Raw genomic sequence first — 17,214 nt, 5'->3', positions numbered from 1 at the left:
CCATTGCGGTTGATACCGTTATTACAGATTACATGCACTTATGTCTTTTTCCATCTTTTTTAAATTAATTTTTTAAGCGCAATTTATTAAAATTCAGTTAGTTGAGAAGCAAGATTAGTTGAGGAGCAAGAACCTGAAGGTGAACCACGGGAATAAAAAACAACTGCGGTAACCTACAATGGGTTGGAACAACTCGACAAGCTGTACATTCAACTAGCCAGAGAACAGCCAGGACCGGGGCCTTTTCAACATAATAATGTCTTGCAAAGTGATATCCAGTGGGATCATCAAACATTACAGAAGCTTCTCGACAGTTTTAAGATTTCTATAACTCACCCTGTTGCCATGTGACAACTGCCGAATGATGAGGATTAGTGCTGCTAGTATGTACCAACAAACATTGCTTCCTTGATTCTCTTCTTGTGTACTCTACCACGTCAGATTCCCAGAATATTATACCATTACATCACTAATGTGACAAACATTGATCATCTCAACTACCTGCCCTTTTCTTTTTTTTGGATAATTCAGATGAAGTTATTGCTTAACTATGACTATATGCTTGGATTCGTATTTTGCAACAAAATATCTCATCTAAGATTTAACTAGTTCTTAAACGGCACCAAAAGCCATGTTAAACGAATGAGATGCTAGACTTGCTGACACTTTAATCTGTGGATCAGGTAAGGAAAACTAGTTTTGATCATTGAAATGTAATATTTACAAACTACAATCATCCTTTACAGCATCTTAGGCAAACCTCTGCCTTCAAACATCAATGGCAGGAAAAATTGACAAAATAACCAAAGGAAGAAAAAAAGGTAGATAGTTTAATAAGGTAAATGAATAAAAAACCTGGTTTGTGCCTACTGCCTAGGAATCTTCTGTGCATGTCACAATCACTGTTACAGTTGCTGGTATCTCATCTTACAACATCTCCAAGTCAAATCGGGAGGGAAAGCAAACTAAAGCTGGATTCTAAGAGCTAGTTAAAAGAAAATCATGAAACTAAACTCACTTCACCACAGCATATCATGCCTTCTTTTGAAAATCTATATTATTCTGGATGCACAGTTCCTGATATGGTTTAAAACGTTCTTGCCACCTACAAAACTGCCTTTTCAATGTCTTGAACGCTTCTAATTCCTGTGAGCCAAAGTTCATGGCAGGAACATCAAACTTCAACTCAATGGGACACAGATCATCGAATAGTTCTAGCCCAACACTATCCGTTGTGTCATTAGGATCAGTAACCTTATGCACTTTGGTAATCATGGTAGTAAATTTCTCATCTTTATAAATATGGTTTCCATGTGACTCACCTCCAACTGGATGGTATAAAAGTAATGGTTTTGGCCTTTGAGAGTTAACCCACATCTCATCTCTGTCATCAGCAAGAGAGACAATTTCATCATTGTTAAGCAAGCTAGAATCTGATACAGCCATTTCTGCAGCAACCTGCATGACTTCATTGCACCTAAGGCCAAACTCCACCTCTGATGAAAATTCACACATTTTCTCTGAATCAGGACAGCCATTACGAAACTCGTGAAGTGTAAGTAGAATGGGGAGAGGAAGAACAGGACCCACAAGCGAATCATCAGGCTGCATCTTTTGTGACCACTTAGTGCTGCGGCATGAAGGCTTCCTTAGTAGGAATGGAGGCAGCTGAGGAAGGTCTGGAACAACTAAAAATTCCAGAGGCTTTGTCATGTCATCAAAGGGCACATCAAGTAGCTCAGGATAGCTAGAGAAAGCTAGTAGTAAAAGTTCCAAAGGTAAGGTTGCCCACATTTGCCTCGAAGCAACTTCACATATACTTGTTGGCAAGTTAATGTCATTGAAGACAACGGAAAGTGCAGGAGAGGACCTGAATCGACCAAATCCGCAGACCTTTAACTTCTCACACAAAATTTCATGAAAGTCTAGGTTAAAAGATTCTTTCTGCTGAAGACCCTTGTGGGACTTCTTCATCCTGGAGTCTAGGCCTTCAGCAAGATTGTCATTCAAATAACCACGAAGATAGTCAAGGTTCAAATACTTGAACCTTCTAGGAAATTCATATTCATCGTCACCCAAGGAGTATAGTAAGCTATCCTCAAAATTGAAAAATGGTTCTCTGTGAGCTACATTAAAATTCTGCACCAAATCCCACGAGGCACAATATCGTTGAGCCTCAATCTTTCCTGAAGACATTAGCCTAATCAAAGTAAACCCACCAAATTCATCTGACTCGCACACCAACTTGGAGAGATCCCTGCTCAAAACCCCGAAGCCAAGGACAATATCTTTCTTCTGCTGCCAATCAATCCATTCAGGAAGTGCACCTTTTGAAAATTCTTCCCTAACAAGACAACTTCCACAATGACACTCTTGGTTTGACAATAATAAATCTGAAGGAAGATCCCATGCCAAAAAGGGTTTGCAAAACTTTGAAATTTCCATAGCAACAGATCCTTCATTGGCTGAAGAAGGGCCATAACAGAACAGCCTGAACTCACAATTCCAAAATGATCCCAATATTATGCAAAAACCCGATTCAGTTGCCCACTGATATGTATCATCCCTTGATTGTGATCTCAATTCTGATAACCTAATCACATCAATGAAGCATGGATTATCTAGGGCATGAGCCCAACGCAGCAATGGTACCATTGGCTTACGCACATCACAAAGAAGCAATAAACTTAGGGAAGCCAAAACAAACTGAAACCCATCAGCTCCTGCTCTAGAAAATGCTAGGAACTGATCCTCATCAACTACAGCATATGGGCTCAACATCTCAATCTTAGCTAAACAAGTTACATTACACTCATCACTCCTAAAATCAAGTAAAAAAACAGCATCTGATCGGGCAACAACTAAAATTCTAGGATGCCAACTGAACTCAATACCCAACCATTTATAATTCTCTGAACCACTCGAATCATCCCATAGAACTCTAAATTTACTCCCTTTAACATAACCATTGGGTTGCTGACAATTAACATAAGAAGCTAAATCAAACAAGAACAGTGCACCATTCTCTAACAAAACCACACTTTCTTCAGGTATGTGTGGGCTGCAACAAGCACAGACAATCGAGGAACTCTTGAATAACTTACTGCCTAAGTAATCCAAAGCAGGGGTTTTGCTAGAGTTATCAAATCTAACAGAATACCAATGAACAGAATATAGTGTAGAAGTCATTAAATACCCAACAACAGAATCACCTGCAATCCCGTCGAAATCATCAACTGGGTTCACTAAAATACTCAATATTTTGTGATTGAAGTGGTTGTTAGAACTAAAGATGCCACCGTTCCCATCACCCAGAAACTTAAAATCGTTGTCTTGGACGTGAATAGCGAAGAACCCGATTCGGTCATGGTTGGAGCCAGTGGTGAAGAAGACAAGAGTAATGTTGTGGTCAGGGCAATGGAGAAGGTAGAGGCGATTGTGTGATAGAAGGGAAGAAGCGTCGTGGTGGTGGGAGTAATTAGGGGCGAAGCAGGAAGCAATAGAGAAAGAAGTGGAGTAAGGGACAGAAGAAGCAGAGAGGAATCGAGAGAAAGAAAGGCGAGGTAGAGGAGGAAGAAGAGGGGGGAAAAGAGAGGGAGAATGGAAAAGGATTTTAGGAAGAGTTTTGGGCTTTGGGATGAAGAAGAGAGGACCAAACTTTGAAGAAGAGAGGAGCGGCGGGTCCAGTGATTTGCCGATGGGGAAATAAGCTTTCCATTCTTCCGATAACTCCATTCTTTACGACTCTACTTGGGAGGATACTCAATTCCCTTTCCACTTTATAGCAATTTCTTTTTTCTTTTCTAGCAAAATCTCTGCATATCAGATCAGAACAAACACAAAATCATGGTGAAATTTTGGGGTAAAAAAGACATCAGGCACCGGCGGGAAATGATGGCCTGGATTAAAAGACTCGAGAGAGAATGAGTGGAAAAAATAATAGGAGAGAGAAAATATTACTTATGAATATATTTTTGAAGAGGGATAAAAGAAATTATACTGTACTCATGGAATTTTTCTTTTTTAGTGGGTTAAATATTTTAAAATTAAAATTAAATTGATATAATATATAAATGATGAAAATTAAAATTAAAATTATATCAATTTGAAAAAAATTATAAAATTTAAAATTAATCTGAAAATAAGGATTAAATTGAAAAAAATTGTTAAATTTGGATATTATTGTTACCTTTTTCCCTTTGGAGTATAATATCTTATATTTTAAAATAGAGTTATATATATTTTTTATACTCCTTTTATATTATATTTTTTAAACATTATATTATACATAAATATTAATTTTTCGGTATTTATAACTATTTTTTCAACAATGTATTTTTTAAATTTCGAATTTAAGTTCTTCTTACCTTTTCATAATTATTTGATGGTGTTTTAATTTTTTCATTTTTGAAAAAAACCAAATAAAATATGCATATGGTGAAATTTAAATTTGTACTAATTGGATTAGTAAACATTAAATTTATCACTCAACCAAAACTTTATTTCAATGTCTTGGAGAATTTTTATCGAAAATTCTCACTTTGCAAGAATTAAGTTGATTTAGATGGATTTGAAATCAAGAAATTGCCTAAAATCGCATAAATTGCGAAAGAAAAATTCTAACCCTATGACACATACACGTGTGATACTATTTCCAATACTAATTTTAACTCACTTGTATATTTTAGTGTCATACGTGACGCACAAGAGCCCACAACCAATGCACACATTAATGATCCTTCTTGTTCACTCGGCTTCATTTAGCCCATTAAGATTAACCTGTTTCTTTGACAGACTTAAGGCCATCTATTTTAAGGTTGATGAATATATAAACACTCAACTAACTTTATTTTGCCAGGGTAAATATTATAATCCTAAAGGATAATGTACTATTTTATGTTTATTCGTTACTTCTTCGCTTGAGAGTTTACTTTTTTTCGAGAGTTATCATATTTCGAAAGTTAAGCTAATTTCGATAGATTTGAAGTTAAGTTTCTTTCTAAGATCGCACAATTTGTAAAACTAAAGTTTTAGCCTCGGGAAAATAGTAAATGTTTTAAATAATTAATAAAAATTAAAAATATATAACTATTGACTCTTGATCCCCCTTTTCTTTTTTTTTTTCCCTTTATTGTTTATTTTAGCAATATTAAATTTCCAAAGATAGATTGAGGAGTCGTCTTGAAGAGTGATGACCAAAGTTTGAAAATTTGGTGATTAATTTCTCACTATTGCAGGCCGAGGCCAACTAATCATTTCAGGCATGTAATCAAATGGAATGGTGAGCATTGGTGTAGACGAGACAATGGATAATATAATAAGCATAGCATATATATGCATTATCACCTAGGAAGCATCTGTGTTATAATGTGAGAGCTAAAAATCCTGGTTGAGGAGGAAGGATCAAAAGCTTGCTGGTCTTTGTTGACGCCCCAGCGGCGAGGGTTTTGTCCCTTGTAAACACCTGGCTCTGACAGCAATTTCTCATTTAGGTTCACTTCTTTGGAAAGCATTTCCACAACTTGCTTCATGGTAGGTCTTTGGTTTGCAACTGCTTGGGTGCAAAACAGGGCAACCTTGACGAACCGCAGAACCTCTTCTTCTGGATATTGACTCAATTCTGGATCAACAATGTCTAGAAGCCTGTCTTCTTCTTTCAGTTTCCATGTCTGCAACAGGTACACTTTTGCATGAATTATGATATCACTTATGTGGGATGTCATGTGAAGACCATCTAATTTTATCAAAAATTTGGAGTCCAGTTGATGTATGAAAAGATAAGTAACATGATGTAACAAGTGGAAAAAGGTTGAAAGTACCCATTCAAGCAGAAGCATGAATTCCACTCCAAATGCTGCCTTACTACTACTTTTACCACTTATTATTTCAAGCAGGAGCACCCCAAAGCTGTACACATCTGCCTCCTTGGTTAGTTGTCCTAAAAGCGCATACTCTGGTGCCAAATATCCACTGGACAAAATACAATATCATAACTGAGATGCAAACAGAAACACAAGGATTAAGCAAAGGCAAAGAACAAAACACAGCCGCCAATGGATGACTCCTTCAAAAGTCCTTAAAAAACATCAATGAAACATTGAAATAGTTAAATAGCTTAGGCAGCTGAGTAAGGATGAGATGCAATGAAAATGATGCTTACAATGTTCCTGCTACTCGAGTACTGACATGAGTGACATTGTCCGGGAAAAGCTTAGCTAGCCCGAAATCCCCAATTTTAGGATGAAAATTTCCATCCAGGAGTATATTGCTAGCTTTAATATCCCTGTGGACGATATGCGGTACAGCTTCATAGTGAAGAAATGCAACAGCAGAAGCTGTACCTAAGCAAATAGCAGCTCTTGTTGGCCAATCCAAAGCAATATGTTTACTTCTTGAACCTGAAATTAGGATTTCTGGACATCAGTATACCTCAATTAGAATTAGGAGTTCAATGAGCTTGGATTGATGTATTTACCAAGTAAAACACTGGCAAGGCTGTTATTCTCCAGATATTCGTAGACCAAGGCCCGATGGCTTCTTCAACACAACAGCCGATTAGTTCAACAAGGTTGGTGTGTCGTATGTTTGATATCATATCGATCTCTGTCAGGAATTCATTAGATCCTTGCTTAGACTCAGCAGACAGTTTCTTGATGGCTACTTGAGTACCATCCCTCAAAACTCCCTGCAAACAGTAACAGACAGTAAAATTTTGTTAGTCTTTCCCAACTAATTCTAAAGTTGACAGACAGTAGTACAGGGGTGCCATATAAAAACCAGAAAACCTGCTCTCTCTCTCTCTCTCTCTCTCTCTCACACACACACACACACACACACACACAAGCAGACATATACATAATACATGCCAAAAAGAACCCAGAAGACATCGATGCTCTGTTCCAAAAGAACGGTCGGAGAGCTCTCATTACCCTGTAGACAACTCCGAAACCACCTGCACCGATTCTGTTTGATTGATGGAAATCTGATGTCGCTGATCTCAATGAATTGTAAGTAAAAAGCTTTACATTCTCGTTGGTGAACTCTGGCCATGCACAGATACAACAAATATGGAATCGAATGAGATCATAAAATTATAAGAGAAATAGTTGACAATACCATGTGTCCGAAACAGAAACAAAAACAAGGAGCCGTTTGAGATAAATACTTAGGAATGGTTACATTACTGAAAAGTGAAAAAAGAAAAAGGAAAAAGAAGAACCTATTGTAGGCTACGCTCAAAACACAGCCTGCCATGTAGAGCAATGGTCATAGTTTATGCATAACTATAAGAAGACAAGGCAGGGTATTTTATGAAACAAAGCGACCAAAGAAGAGAGCTTTAGATGCAGCCTACGACTAAACAAGAAACAACAAAATAAATGCAACTGAACCTTGAGCTTGTGTCTGGTCAGGGCTATTGCTTCCTTTGAACCAATCAAACGATCCAAAGCACTTACAACTCATTGCAAACACCAGACACCATTAAAGATCTTGTAGCTGCACAGCTTATCCCATATAATTAAACCGGATCTCTTATCCAATTCTGAAATCACCAAAAGTCAAAACTCTTTTTTAATTGCTCATAAACCAAAAACAAGCAATATGGAAGTTACCTACGAGTAGTAGTTACAAAAAGTAGAACAAGAGAATACTATCAAATTACATGCAGCTGGTAATTCACCAACTTACCAAAGCCCAGAAAGTCAAATTTAATATATCTTCTGGGATTTTACAATCCTAATCGAGTTGCGAGCAACAAGTATGCTAAAAAAAAGTGTATGGGTTGGTTGAAGAAGATTCAGAAAGAAAGCCCCAGGGAGGATGGTGGAGATGACATAATTGGGAAAGAAGAAGATCAAGTTATCATCGCTATAAGAATTGGATTGTGCAGTTTGACTGGAAGGAATTGATAAAATAGAAGGAAACAAAAGGTTGTCATTTAGCAGGAAGGAGTGTGAGAGAATGAAAGTGACAACACATGATAGGTAAATTTGCCATGTAAGGCAAGACACTGTAGCCAAAACCGGGGGGACTTTGATGGACAGTCAATATATGGCTATAACATTTCTGGTCTAAGAAAGGAAAAGTTTTTGTTGACTTGCTGTATTTGCTTTCTCCAATCCAACCATTCAATTTCAAACTCCTTTTTGAAGTTAGATGATCTTAGCAAGAAAAGAATACAAGAAAATAAGAGAAGTTTTTGGTTTAGGTGAAGAGAAGCTTACTTCGGATTTGACATTGTCCAAATGTATATTTGGAAAGATATGGGAAATGGCAGCAGGCTTTCAGTTCATATTTCAAAGTCATTGGAGTAGAAGAAACCAAACCATGATCCTACAACTTGTCGTATAGCAATGGACCTACTTTTAATATTTATGAATTATGATGTTATGTGAAAAAGGGTTCGTGGTCAACTTGGCTAGCTCCCCCTTATTCCTGCAGGAAACCATTTGCTTGGGTTTTGGAAGTTGACCATTTTGCGCAAGCCCACCATAGTTTACCGAATTAAATTAAGAATTCATACTCAACAACTTCTATCTTTCCTGCAAAAGTGGAAGGATGGATAGAAGTGAAAGCAGAAATAAATGTTAGGTTTGCTACTTAGAAGAGAAACATTTAATTTTCTATTTACAAATTAACCTTTTAAAATTGAAAAGATAAAGGTAATAAATAAATTTATAGTAGAAGCTTTAAATGTCATCTCACCTAAAAACTAAAAGGTTGATGACCAGATTGAGATTGACATTCATAAAAGCTCAGGGTCATATTCATCTTCTATGCCATCCATGCTGGGGTCAATCAAGGACCAAAATACATTATCATTTGACGGATATAATGCAATATTATTGTTATGATGAGATATACCGAATCATAATCAAAAGATTTTGTTGATTTGATTGAATGGAAACCCAATTTATTTTGTTTCATCATGTTTAGCATCGGCCTGGTCCATTTAAGTTAAGCGGGTAATAAAGCCAACACCCAATCTGTTATGGTGGATGAATCCTTTGGATAATGTTTTCAATTCATCAACAGTCTAACACTAATTTGTATGTAAACAAGGCAACATTGAACCCTCATCTTTATCGGTGGGGGGACTGGAAACAACAATATGTACCATCTTTTGCAACTCTGCGAGGTTATTCTGATACTAATTTGTAAAGAATGTTCAGTGACAGAATATTGTTCCAATTTCAAGGCCAAAAAAGTTCAACAAGCGCAGTAGAAGCAGAGATATGTACAACTAGAACATGTGATTAAATGGCAATCAAGCATCATCAGCATCACTACTTCCACCAACCAGAGATTCCTGAATGGCCAAGTAATTGCCTCCATCAGGACCCAACACCTTAAACCTGCTCCATGGTTAAATGCACATTTGAGAACATTGATATACTATAAGCGAGTAAAGGAAACGGTGATATGGCACCTCTCAAGAATGAATTTTCCCTCTTTGTACTTTTGAGCCTTCTCATGTGCAGCCTCCTAGAATCACTCAGGCCATTAGGAAAAAGGGAAAATGTTCCATGAAATTACCTCATGCAACTAACCCTTGAAATGAAATCAAACTGGCAGAAGAACTTGAAATTTCAGAACTAGTTCTTACGTATTTCCATCCCACAATCGAGCCACACCCAACACAGAATATATCAACAACAGTGTGCAGTCCAGTCATCATCATGCGCTCTTCTTTCTCCCCTTCAGTGATATTCACACTGTAATGGATTAAGAAAGAAATATGTTATTTGAACTATTTATATATGCAGAATGTATATGATACAAGTCCCTATACTCTCAACTCCATCATAGGCATTTCTGCTTTTGCCATCCATGGTTATTCTTGCAACAATTAGTATGCATCACTTGTAATCTAGAGTTTAGATAATAATAAGCAGAATGAATGGAAATCGTAGGAAAGGGATCACTATATAGCTGCAGGCGGTGGACTGGTTCAGATTGTTGATTTTTTAGTAGTTCTTTAATAGAAAAAAGATGATCTGAATCATTTTTTTATTAGATAAATGAAAAGGAGAGAAGGAAAAAAAAGGACATATCATACATCCATACCAAAATCAACACATTGAAATGCATAGAAAGTGAAATCATGAGCATGGTTTTAAAATAGATAAGACTATTTTTAGAGAACACTCCATGGAGAGAAAAAAATGAGTGCATAGCAATGAAATACTTACACCTTATCAAAGAGATAAGCCTTTCCATGCCCGCAGTGGAAAGACTGAAACACAGGTAAAGGATGGGGTTAGTATGACTCTGTGATGCTGAACAACACATGATGTAATTCAGACAACAATGAGAAGCATGGCCATGATGAAGAGAAAGATAAGACAGAAAATGCGCTTGGTAACACAAGTGGCTTTGCTCCTAGAGTATGCAAAAAGCCCTGTATGATGATAGTCGATTATATTCTATGAACATTGGAACCAGTCACTGCATCTACAATAACATTGATGATAATAGTCCCGAAAAAAAGAGGGGTAGGTGGTTTTTCAATATATGATACTGATGTAAAACTAAACATGACATACAACCTACTTATTTTACTCTTCCTTATGTCTCAACTCTTAAATTCCAACTTCACAAATATCAAACAATATCTTAGGCTTAGACAAAAATAACCTCCAATTGAACCAGCCATTGTCTATTAAAGAACTGATATATAATCAAAAGAAACAGGAAGCTATGACTTAATATTTTCTAGCACCAATTAAAAGCCTCCGTAGAAAAAAAAAAAAAAAGAGGCAGCTAAGGTCAGTCACTCTCCGTAGACAATGACTAGTTCATCCATCAAAGTTGTAAGCATATATTAATCCCTTAATTGCAAAATAAAAGAAGGAAATCACATAGAAGGTTGTACGCAAAAATTGCTGGGGATTCGTATTATCAAAGAGAAACAGTATAACCAGGTGTGAAGAGTAACCAATCTGTTTCAGTTAAATCATTATTCCTTAATATTATTTACCACGTTCCATAGCCCAATAAAAGCTTGGGGAACCCCAGAATGAAGTAAATAGCATAATAACAATGCATAAAGCAATTCGTGGAAGAAGAAAAGAGAGATCAAAAGATTTTGCTGGAAACCTTAGAAATAATGTCGTCAAGGAGAGCCAGATGGGTAAAGCAGTGCTTGCAGCTATAAACGCGTCCTTCAAGAGTGATCATGAATATCCTTCCCATTTTGTTTTTAGTTTCCAACTATCAATATATTAAACCTTCAAGAAAAAGAGAAAAGAAATAAAATTCAAATAACTGACTAAACAAAATAAAAGCAAATGGTATGGATCGAGAAAGATACCAAATATGAAGGGAAAGTAATGGCGGACGTGTCTTCTATAAAATTTAACAGCAAGCGGTTACAGAGAGATCATTTGAGATATGAAAATGGTGATGAAATCGGAACCGAGCCAATCCTTAAATAATAATCTAAACAATACCCACCGCAAAATATGAATTTGACGACTTGAGCGCAATTATTATACTCTTATAAAAACAAAATCTTCGTATAATTTCCGAAATTGGAATTATTTCTTAGGTTGGGATCGGAAATCTTTTTATCCAAATTACCCCGTAAACTTATTTGTTATTATCATATTGAGCTCTAAATTAAGAAAAGGCTTTTTCAACTTTATTTTCACTAAATTAATTTCTGGTAATTATTCTCGTATTAAAACTTAAATTTGATAATTATTCTCGCAACTTCAAGGAAATATTATGGACTAACTTAGATCAGAAAAAGCTCAATTTTCAAAATGAGAGTAGCTGCAAGTTCAATAACTCTGTTAAATTCAAAACTATAGTTATTACGGATCACTATTTCTTTACAGTTGTTAGGTGATATCAATTTGATTTGATCGAATTTTTTCAATCATCCATCCATCATACTTCAGTTGAGGTATTGATTTTTCCGCATTGGTTTTAAATTTTCAGATTTATTTGGACAAAATGAGCTTTGTTTTATAAATTTTGTATATTATTTGATAGATTTTTAAAACATTTTTCATAAATATATATCTAAGAAAACAATACTTATTTAAGAACTTCACACTATTTTAAATATAAAATATTTAATTTTTTATATCATGAAAAATATTTGATTTTATTTTTAGATTTTTCTAGTAGTAGAAGATAATATTAATTTCTAAAAAACATTTATTTATATATCATCTAAATTTATATTGATTTGTTTATTTTTGGTGAAAGTAAGCTTCATTAAAAGATCAAAAGTTTGATCAAACTAATTTATAGATACGAGTGATGAGTAGTACAACAAAACAGAAACAAATATGTAACGATAAGCATTATGTGTTCAGTCCTTGCTTCAGATAACTGTAGACACCAGTCATTTCATTTTAAAGTAGATAGTCCTCCCATACAATACAAAGAATCACAAGAGAAAACAAAGGTCTACGTCAACGTCTAAGATATACAACGAATGGTTTACTAAATCAGATAACTGGTACGGTTCTCTCTCTACTCGCGTCCCAAATTCAGAGAACCATCTTTCATCAGCTTTATGCTTAGACTGTTGAATCTCCCTCTTGAGTAATGTCGAGATGCCTTTCTCCAATCTGTTCCTGTTTTCATCATGGCTGCAAATTCATCATAGCTGATGCGCCCATCCTGCATTTACAGAAAATGATTTGTCACTCGACTTCAACCTGATTTTTATTTATGACACAATATTGGGTCATCATACGTCACCTTGTCTGTGTCCATTTCTTGAAAGATGTCATTTGCAACACTAGTACAGTCATCTTCTCCCTCCATTAATGCATCCCGAAGCTCATCAGGCTCAATGAAACCATTCCCATCTCTGTCAAAATAAGAGAAGGCCCTTCGAAGATGCTCATCATTGGCCATTCTTTGCACATGGAGAGAAACAGCAAGAAATTCCCCATAGTCCAATGTTCCTTTCCCATTAGCATCAACCTGTAGTCAAGAAACACATTTTTAGCATTGAAAATAGAAATAACTCGAACCTAAATTATGAGGTGCCATGGTCCGTAATTAAATTTGGATATGTAGGAACCGAGCCAGAGTATTACAGCCACATTGATAAAACATCTTGATAAGTATGAATACAGCTGAAGTGTACATCAAATTCAAAATTGACCAACTGTTCAGGAAAATGGACAAGGGGGGAAGTAGCATTACGAACCGACTAGCATCAACACCAAAAAACCTACAAATACGGGAACCACTAAAGGAAAATCTCTCATCAACTACTGCCAAAATAATCCTTCATGAAAAATTAGAATGTTTGCTGAGTAGCAGCTGCACACTCCTTTGAAAACCGATTTGCTTCTTTTTCTCTGCTTAAAAATGTAGTTACCCTAACTGCTAGGATACCTCAGGATCTCCGTCATTATAATTTGTCTATAAATGCTGATAATTGCACAAGGTTAGGACATTGTCCCCAAAGGCCATCCACTCCTTATTCTTACTTAGAGTATCATCAGACATCCAACTTCCTCAAGCTGCTCTACCAATGCAGAAACATACTTCAGAGATTAAAAATTTTAAAAGAAATAAACAGAGATAGCCTGACAGTAAAGTTAGTTTCTTACAACCGCATAATAACATAAGAAAGGATGTGATAACAAAGAACTCAGGTTAATTAAAGATGCTACATAGCAGGCTTCCAACCCAACTAAATTAAGTTCCAACTATAACAAGCCTTTGTCTACTAATACATATTATGATCATATTTACTACACTTGCGAATGATTAAAAAAAAAGTTTCAAAAAGAATAAAAAAATGACTCTTTCTGCTTAAAATTAGAACAAACAGGAAATACTTATTAATTTAAGGTAGTGTATAAACCAAAACTCACTCACAGCTTCAATAAGCATCATTTGTACTTCAGACTCTGCGAGCTGTGAACCAACATTTCCAAATACAGCTTTCAGCTCTTCAATTGAAACAATGCCATCATTGTCAGTGTTCATTCTCTTGAAAATTTCTTTGATGCCTTCAACTTCTTCAACAGATAAGAACTCAGCAAAAACCTAATCAAATTAACTTAAGATTCCCCCAGCTATGGGAACAAAAAAAAGGATTTAGTAAAATTATTAGCAGTGAACCAACCCGCAGAGCTTTTCTTTTGAATCTGTTCATTATTGAAAATTGTTTAAGCCTTGACTTAACAACATCACCAAGAGGAACATTGGGAGCTTTTTTAGCATTTTGGAGCCAAGGGTGCTCTGCGAGAAGAGGCAATACATAGATTAGGCAAATTATCACATATATAATGTAGGACAAATCAGAAACATCACAATTTTGAAATAAACTTGGAAAGCCGATATATTATGGTTTTAGATGTTATATTTGAAGAGGCATAAAATGCCCATCACAAGATCAACAGAAACATGAAAAGAATGTGCCAAAATGCTTATACCCTCATCCACCTCCCTCCCCCTGAAACATACACATGAAAAGTAGCACAGAGGAAATGTTAGTACCAAGCACTTGCTTTGCAGTGAGTCGAAGCTTTGGGTCAGGTTCCAACATTTGCTGGACTAGACTCTTAGCACTCTCTGAAATATTTGGCCATGGGTCATGATTGAAATCTATTAACCCACGAAGAATTGCCTGTGCAACGCCTTGTTCAGACTCTGCATAACAAAAAGTCTTCAGGTAGGAATAACAATTCAATTCATTTTTTATTTGTTAGTGCAGATCCAATAAACATGCACACATATCAACAGAGAGAAGAATAGTCAAACGAAACAGACTTGCCAGCCCAAAAAGGAGGAACCCCACACAACAAAATATACAGAATGACTCCAGCACTCCATATATCAATTTCTGGCCCATAATTTCGTTTGAGCACCTCTGGAGCCATATAATATGGACTTCCAACGATCTCAGAGAATCTTTCACCTGAAATTCACACGATATAGGCATTAGAACAAAGTATTAAAGAATAAAAACTACAATAAACAATAACAAAAGGAATATTGGTCAAACTATAGGCATGAAGGCCTTATCTTACTTAGCATAACATTGACACCTACGTACATCACCGGTTTACCCCACACCACATCCTACACAGGCATGCAGTTTTTTCTTTAGAAAAAAAATCAAAACAACGGTATTGACCAGACAGAAATATACTTAGGCAGAGATAAATTGGGAAAAATAACTTCCTTTTCACGAAACGTTGGTCTTACTGTGCCTGCTATTCCCAGTTTAAAAGCAAAGGAAGTATTAAAAGAATTAACCAAAGTAAATTCAGCCACATCTTGGGGTGATAGAACAAGAAAATCTTCACAAAACCCGACGCTGACAGGATGTTTACAGCATTCTAGAATATCCCAAAAAATAGACCATTCATCTGGTGGAAGGAAAATGAAAATCAACTTAATTTGAGTCACTTAAGCTAGTAAGGTTAACAAGGTCTATCCCGTCACAGCCCATTTAAGGAAATAGGGAAATATGTATAAGATGAACAAAGCTACAGTTCTGACAACTATAAGAAAGAAACGACAAAAAGCATGCTTTAAATTTCTCCAACAAGAGGAAAGGAATCAAAAGTGATTCCAATGCAAATACATGAAATAAACTGCAGTTAACAAGGCCCGACTATGCACTACCTCATTCTTCTGTTGGTTTATTTTGGGAAAAATAAGGGCCTAGTAACATTACTTTAAAGGAATTGGACCTACTTGTAGTAGTACTACAACAGCTTATTATGCACAGCCAAATAAAATAATCAAAGTGCGAGTTTCGTCATTACAAAAACCATGAACAACTAAATGCAAAGACACTACTATATCACGTCGTAAGTTCAGGAAGTCCGATAAACTTTGATCATTCCCATGTATTGTTCCTTTATGGCCAAATCAAAACCAGCTTAGCAAAATACCATCTTTGCTACATAATTAAATAAAACTCTAAACTAGCACTATCACTAATAATTCTGACTAAATATGGCGTGCTCTTGAAAAGGCCACTCATTTGTGTATACATTCAGATTTCAAACAACTTACCTGGCTTGAAAAATATGGATAACCCGAAATCGATAGCTTTTAACGGTGAATTCTCTTTCTTATTAGCGAACAAAAAATTCTCAGGCTTCAAATCTCTATGAATCACTCCATGCTTATGGCAAAGCTGAACCACTTCCAGAATCGTCCTAGTCACTGCCGCGGCAGCTCTTTCAGTGTAATGTCCTCTGGCGACAATCCTATCAAAAAGTTCACCACCTTCGCAAAGCTCCATTACTAAATGAACAGCATTGTCATCCTCGCACGCTTCTTTAAAGCTCACTATACTGGAATCCTTTGGTAAGTGCTTCATAATTGCAACTTCCCGTCTCACATCGTCAATATCCACAGCAGTCCTCAGTTTCCTCTTCGAGATTGACTTGCACGCGAGCAACTCGCGCGTACCGCGGTCGATGCAAAGATAAGTAACTCCGAACTCACCTCGGCCGAGCTTGCGATCCACGAGGTATTTCTCTTCTATGCTATCCTTTGGAACTCCAGCAAGCACGGTAATCGCCGGCTTCTGTTTAGAAACAGAATCTTTACGGGCGTGATCGCGACCGGAGAAATTTGATTTCACGTCTTCTCTTGCAACGGCTGCTGGAGATCTACAACAATTCCCCATTCTGCCAAACGCAGCCTTGTCCTATGTCCGCCAGTCCGGATCGCGTCGATGAAAAAACTGAAAAAGGAAAAGAAAAAAAAAAGCTTTAGAAGAAATACTGAGCTAGGGTATCACATTATAGTCTGAAAGCCAAATAAATCCGCAGCTTTCTAGCTTCTGTAGAGAGGAACCGAAGTAAAGAGACTGATTAAGAAAGAGAGAAATAGAGAGGAAGAAAGAGAATGAGCAATTAGTGAGCCCGACAAAGGAGCAAACCAACAACTTCAATGAGAGTTCGTGTATTGTATTTTCTTTTTGGGTAAACTACAACAAGATGACTAAATTATTAGTAAATTTACATTTTAGTCACTTAATTTAAAAAAGGTTACAAAATGGTCACTGAATTATTCGAAAGATTTCATTTAAGTCACTAAGTTGTTAAAATAGTTTGTAACACCCCTTACCCGAGACCATGGCCGGAGTCGAGCATGAGGCGTTACTTGACTTAACTTAAAAGTTCGGGGCATAAAAATTTACTTTCAAATTTAATTTCATCATTCATAATAAAGCTGTCCTCCTGTACAGCAGTCACTAAAATAATT

The 17,214-nt window shown here is 36.3% G+C and overlaps 2 protein-coding genes and 2 pseudogenes across 3 annotated transcripts; all 4 read right to left on the bottom strand.

Moving 5' to 3' along the window:
- Window positions 1–684: 684 nt before the first annotated feature.
- Window positions 685–3,960, bottom strand: LOC107941698 (uncharacterized). The gene has a single exon (XM_016875281.2). It carries the CDS (start codon window positions 3,733–3,735, stop codon window positions 1,033–1,035), a length of 2,703 nt encoding a protein of 900 aa, XP_016730770.1. The 5' UTR covers window positions 3,736–3,960; the 3' UTR covers window positions 685–1,032.
- Window positions 3,961–5,310: 1,350 nt separating this feature from the next.
- Window positions 5,311–8,191, bottom strand: LOC107941696 (putative serine/threonine-protein kinase; annotated as a pseudogene).
- A 931-nt stretch (window positions 8,192–9,122) lies between these two features.
- Window positions 9,123–11,607, bottom strand: LOC107941695 (protein yippee-like). Of its 2 annotated transcripts, none has more exons than XM_016875277.2 (6): window positions 11,315–11,607; window positions 11,101–11,231; window positions 10,194–10,237; window positions 9,608–9,716; window positions 9,431–9,486; window positions 9,123–9,356 (listed from the first exon to the last, which is right to left on the bottom strand). In XM_016875277.2, exons 2-6 carry the CDS (start codon window positions 11,194–11,196, stop codon window positions 9,269–9,271), a joined length of 393 nt encoding a protein of 130 aa, XP_016730766.1. In that variant the 5' UTR covers window positions 11,197–11,231; window positions 11,315–11,607; the 3' UTR covers window positions 9,123–9,268. The 2 variants fall into 2 exon arrangements, with proteins under 2 accessions (XP_016730766.1, XP_016730767.1); XM_016875278.2 differs by having other exon boundaries at window positions 11,101–11,234; window positions 11,315–11,573.
- A 729-nt stretch (window positions 11,608–12,336) lies between these two features.
- On the bottom strand, window positions 12,337–16,884 carry LOC107941710 (calcium-dependent protein kinase 13-like; annotated as a pseudogene).
- Window positions 16,885–17,214: the final 330 nt, after the last annotated feature.

Source organism: Gossypium hirsutum, chromosome A11, assembly GCF_007990345.1.
Source record: "Gossypium hirsutum isolate 1008001.06 chromosome A11, Gossypium_hirsutum_v2.1, whole genome shotgun sequence".
NCBI classification, from domain to species: Eukaryota; Viridiplantae; Streptophyta; class Magnoliopsida; order Malvales; family Malvaceae; genus Gossypium; species Gossypium hirsutum.
The sequence above is the reverse complement of the archived record's forward strand: the minus strand, read 5'-3'. Positions and strand labels throughout refer to the sequence as shown.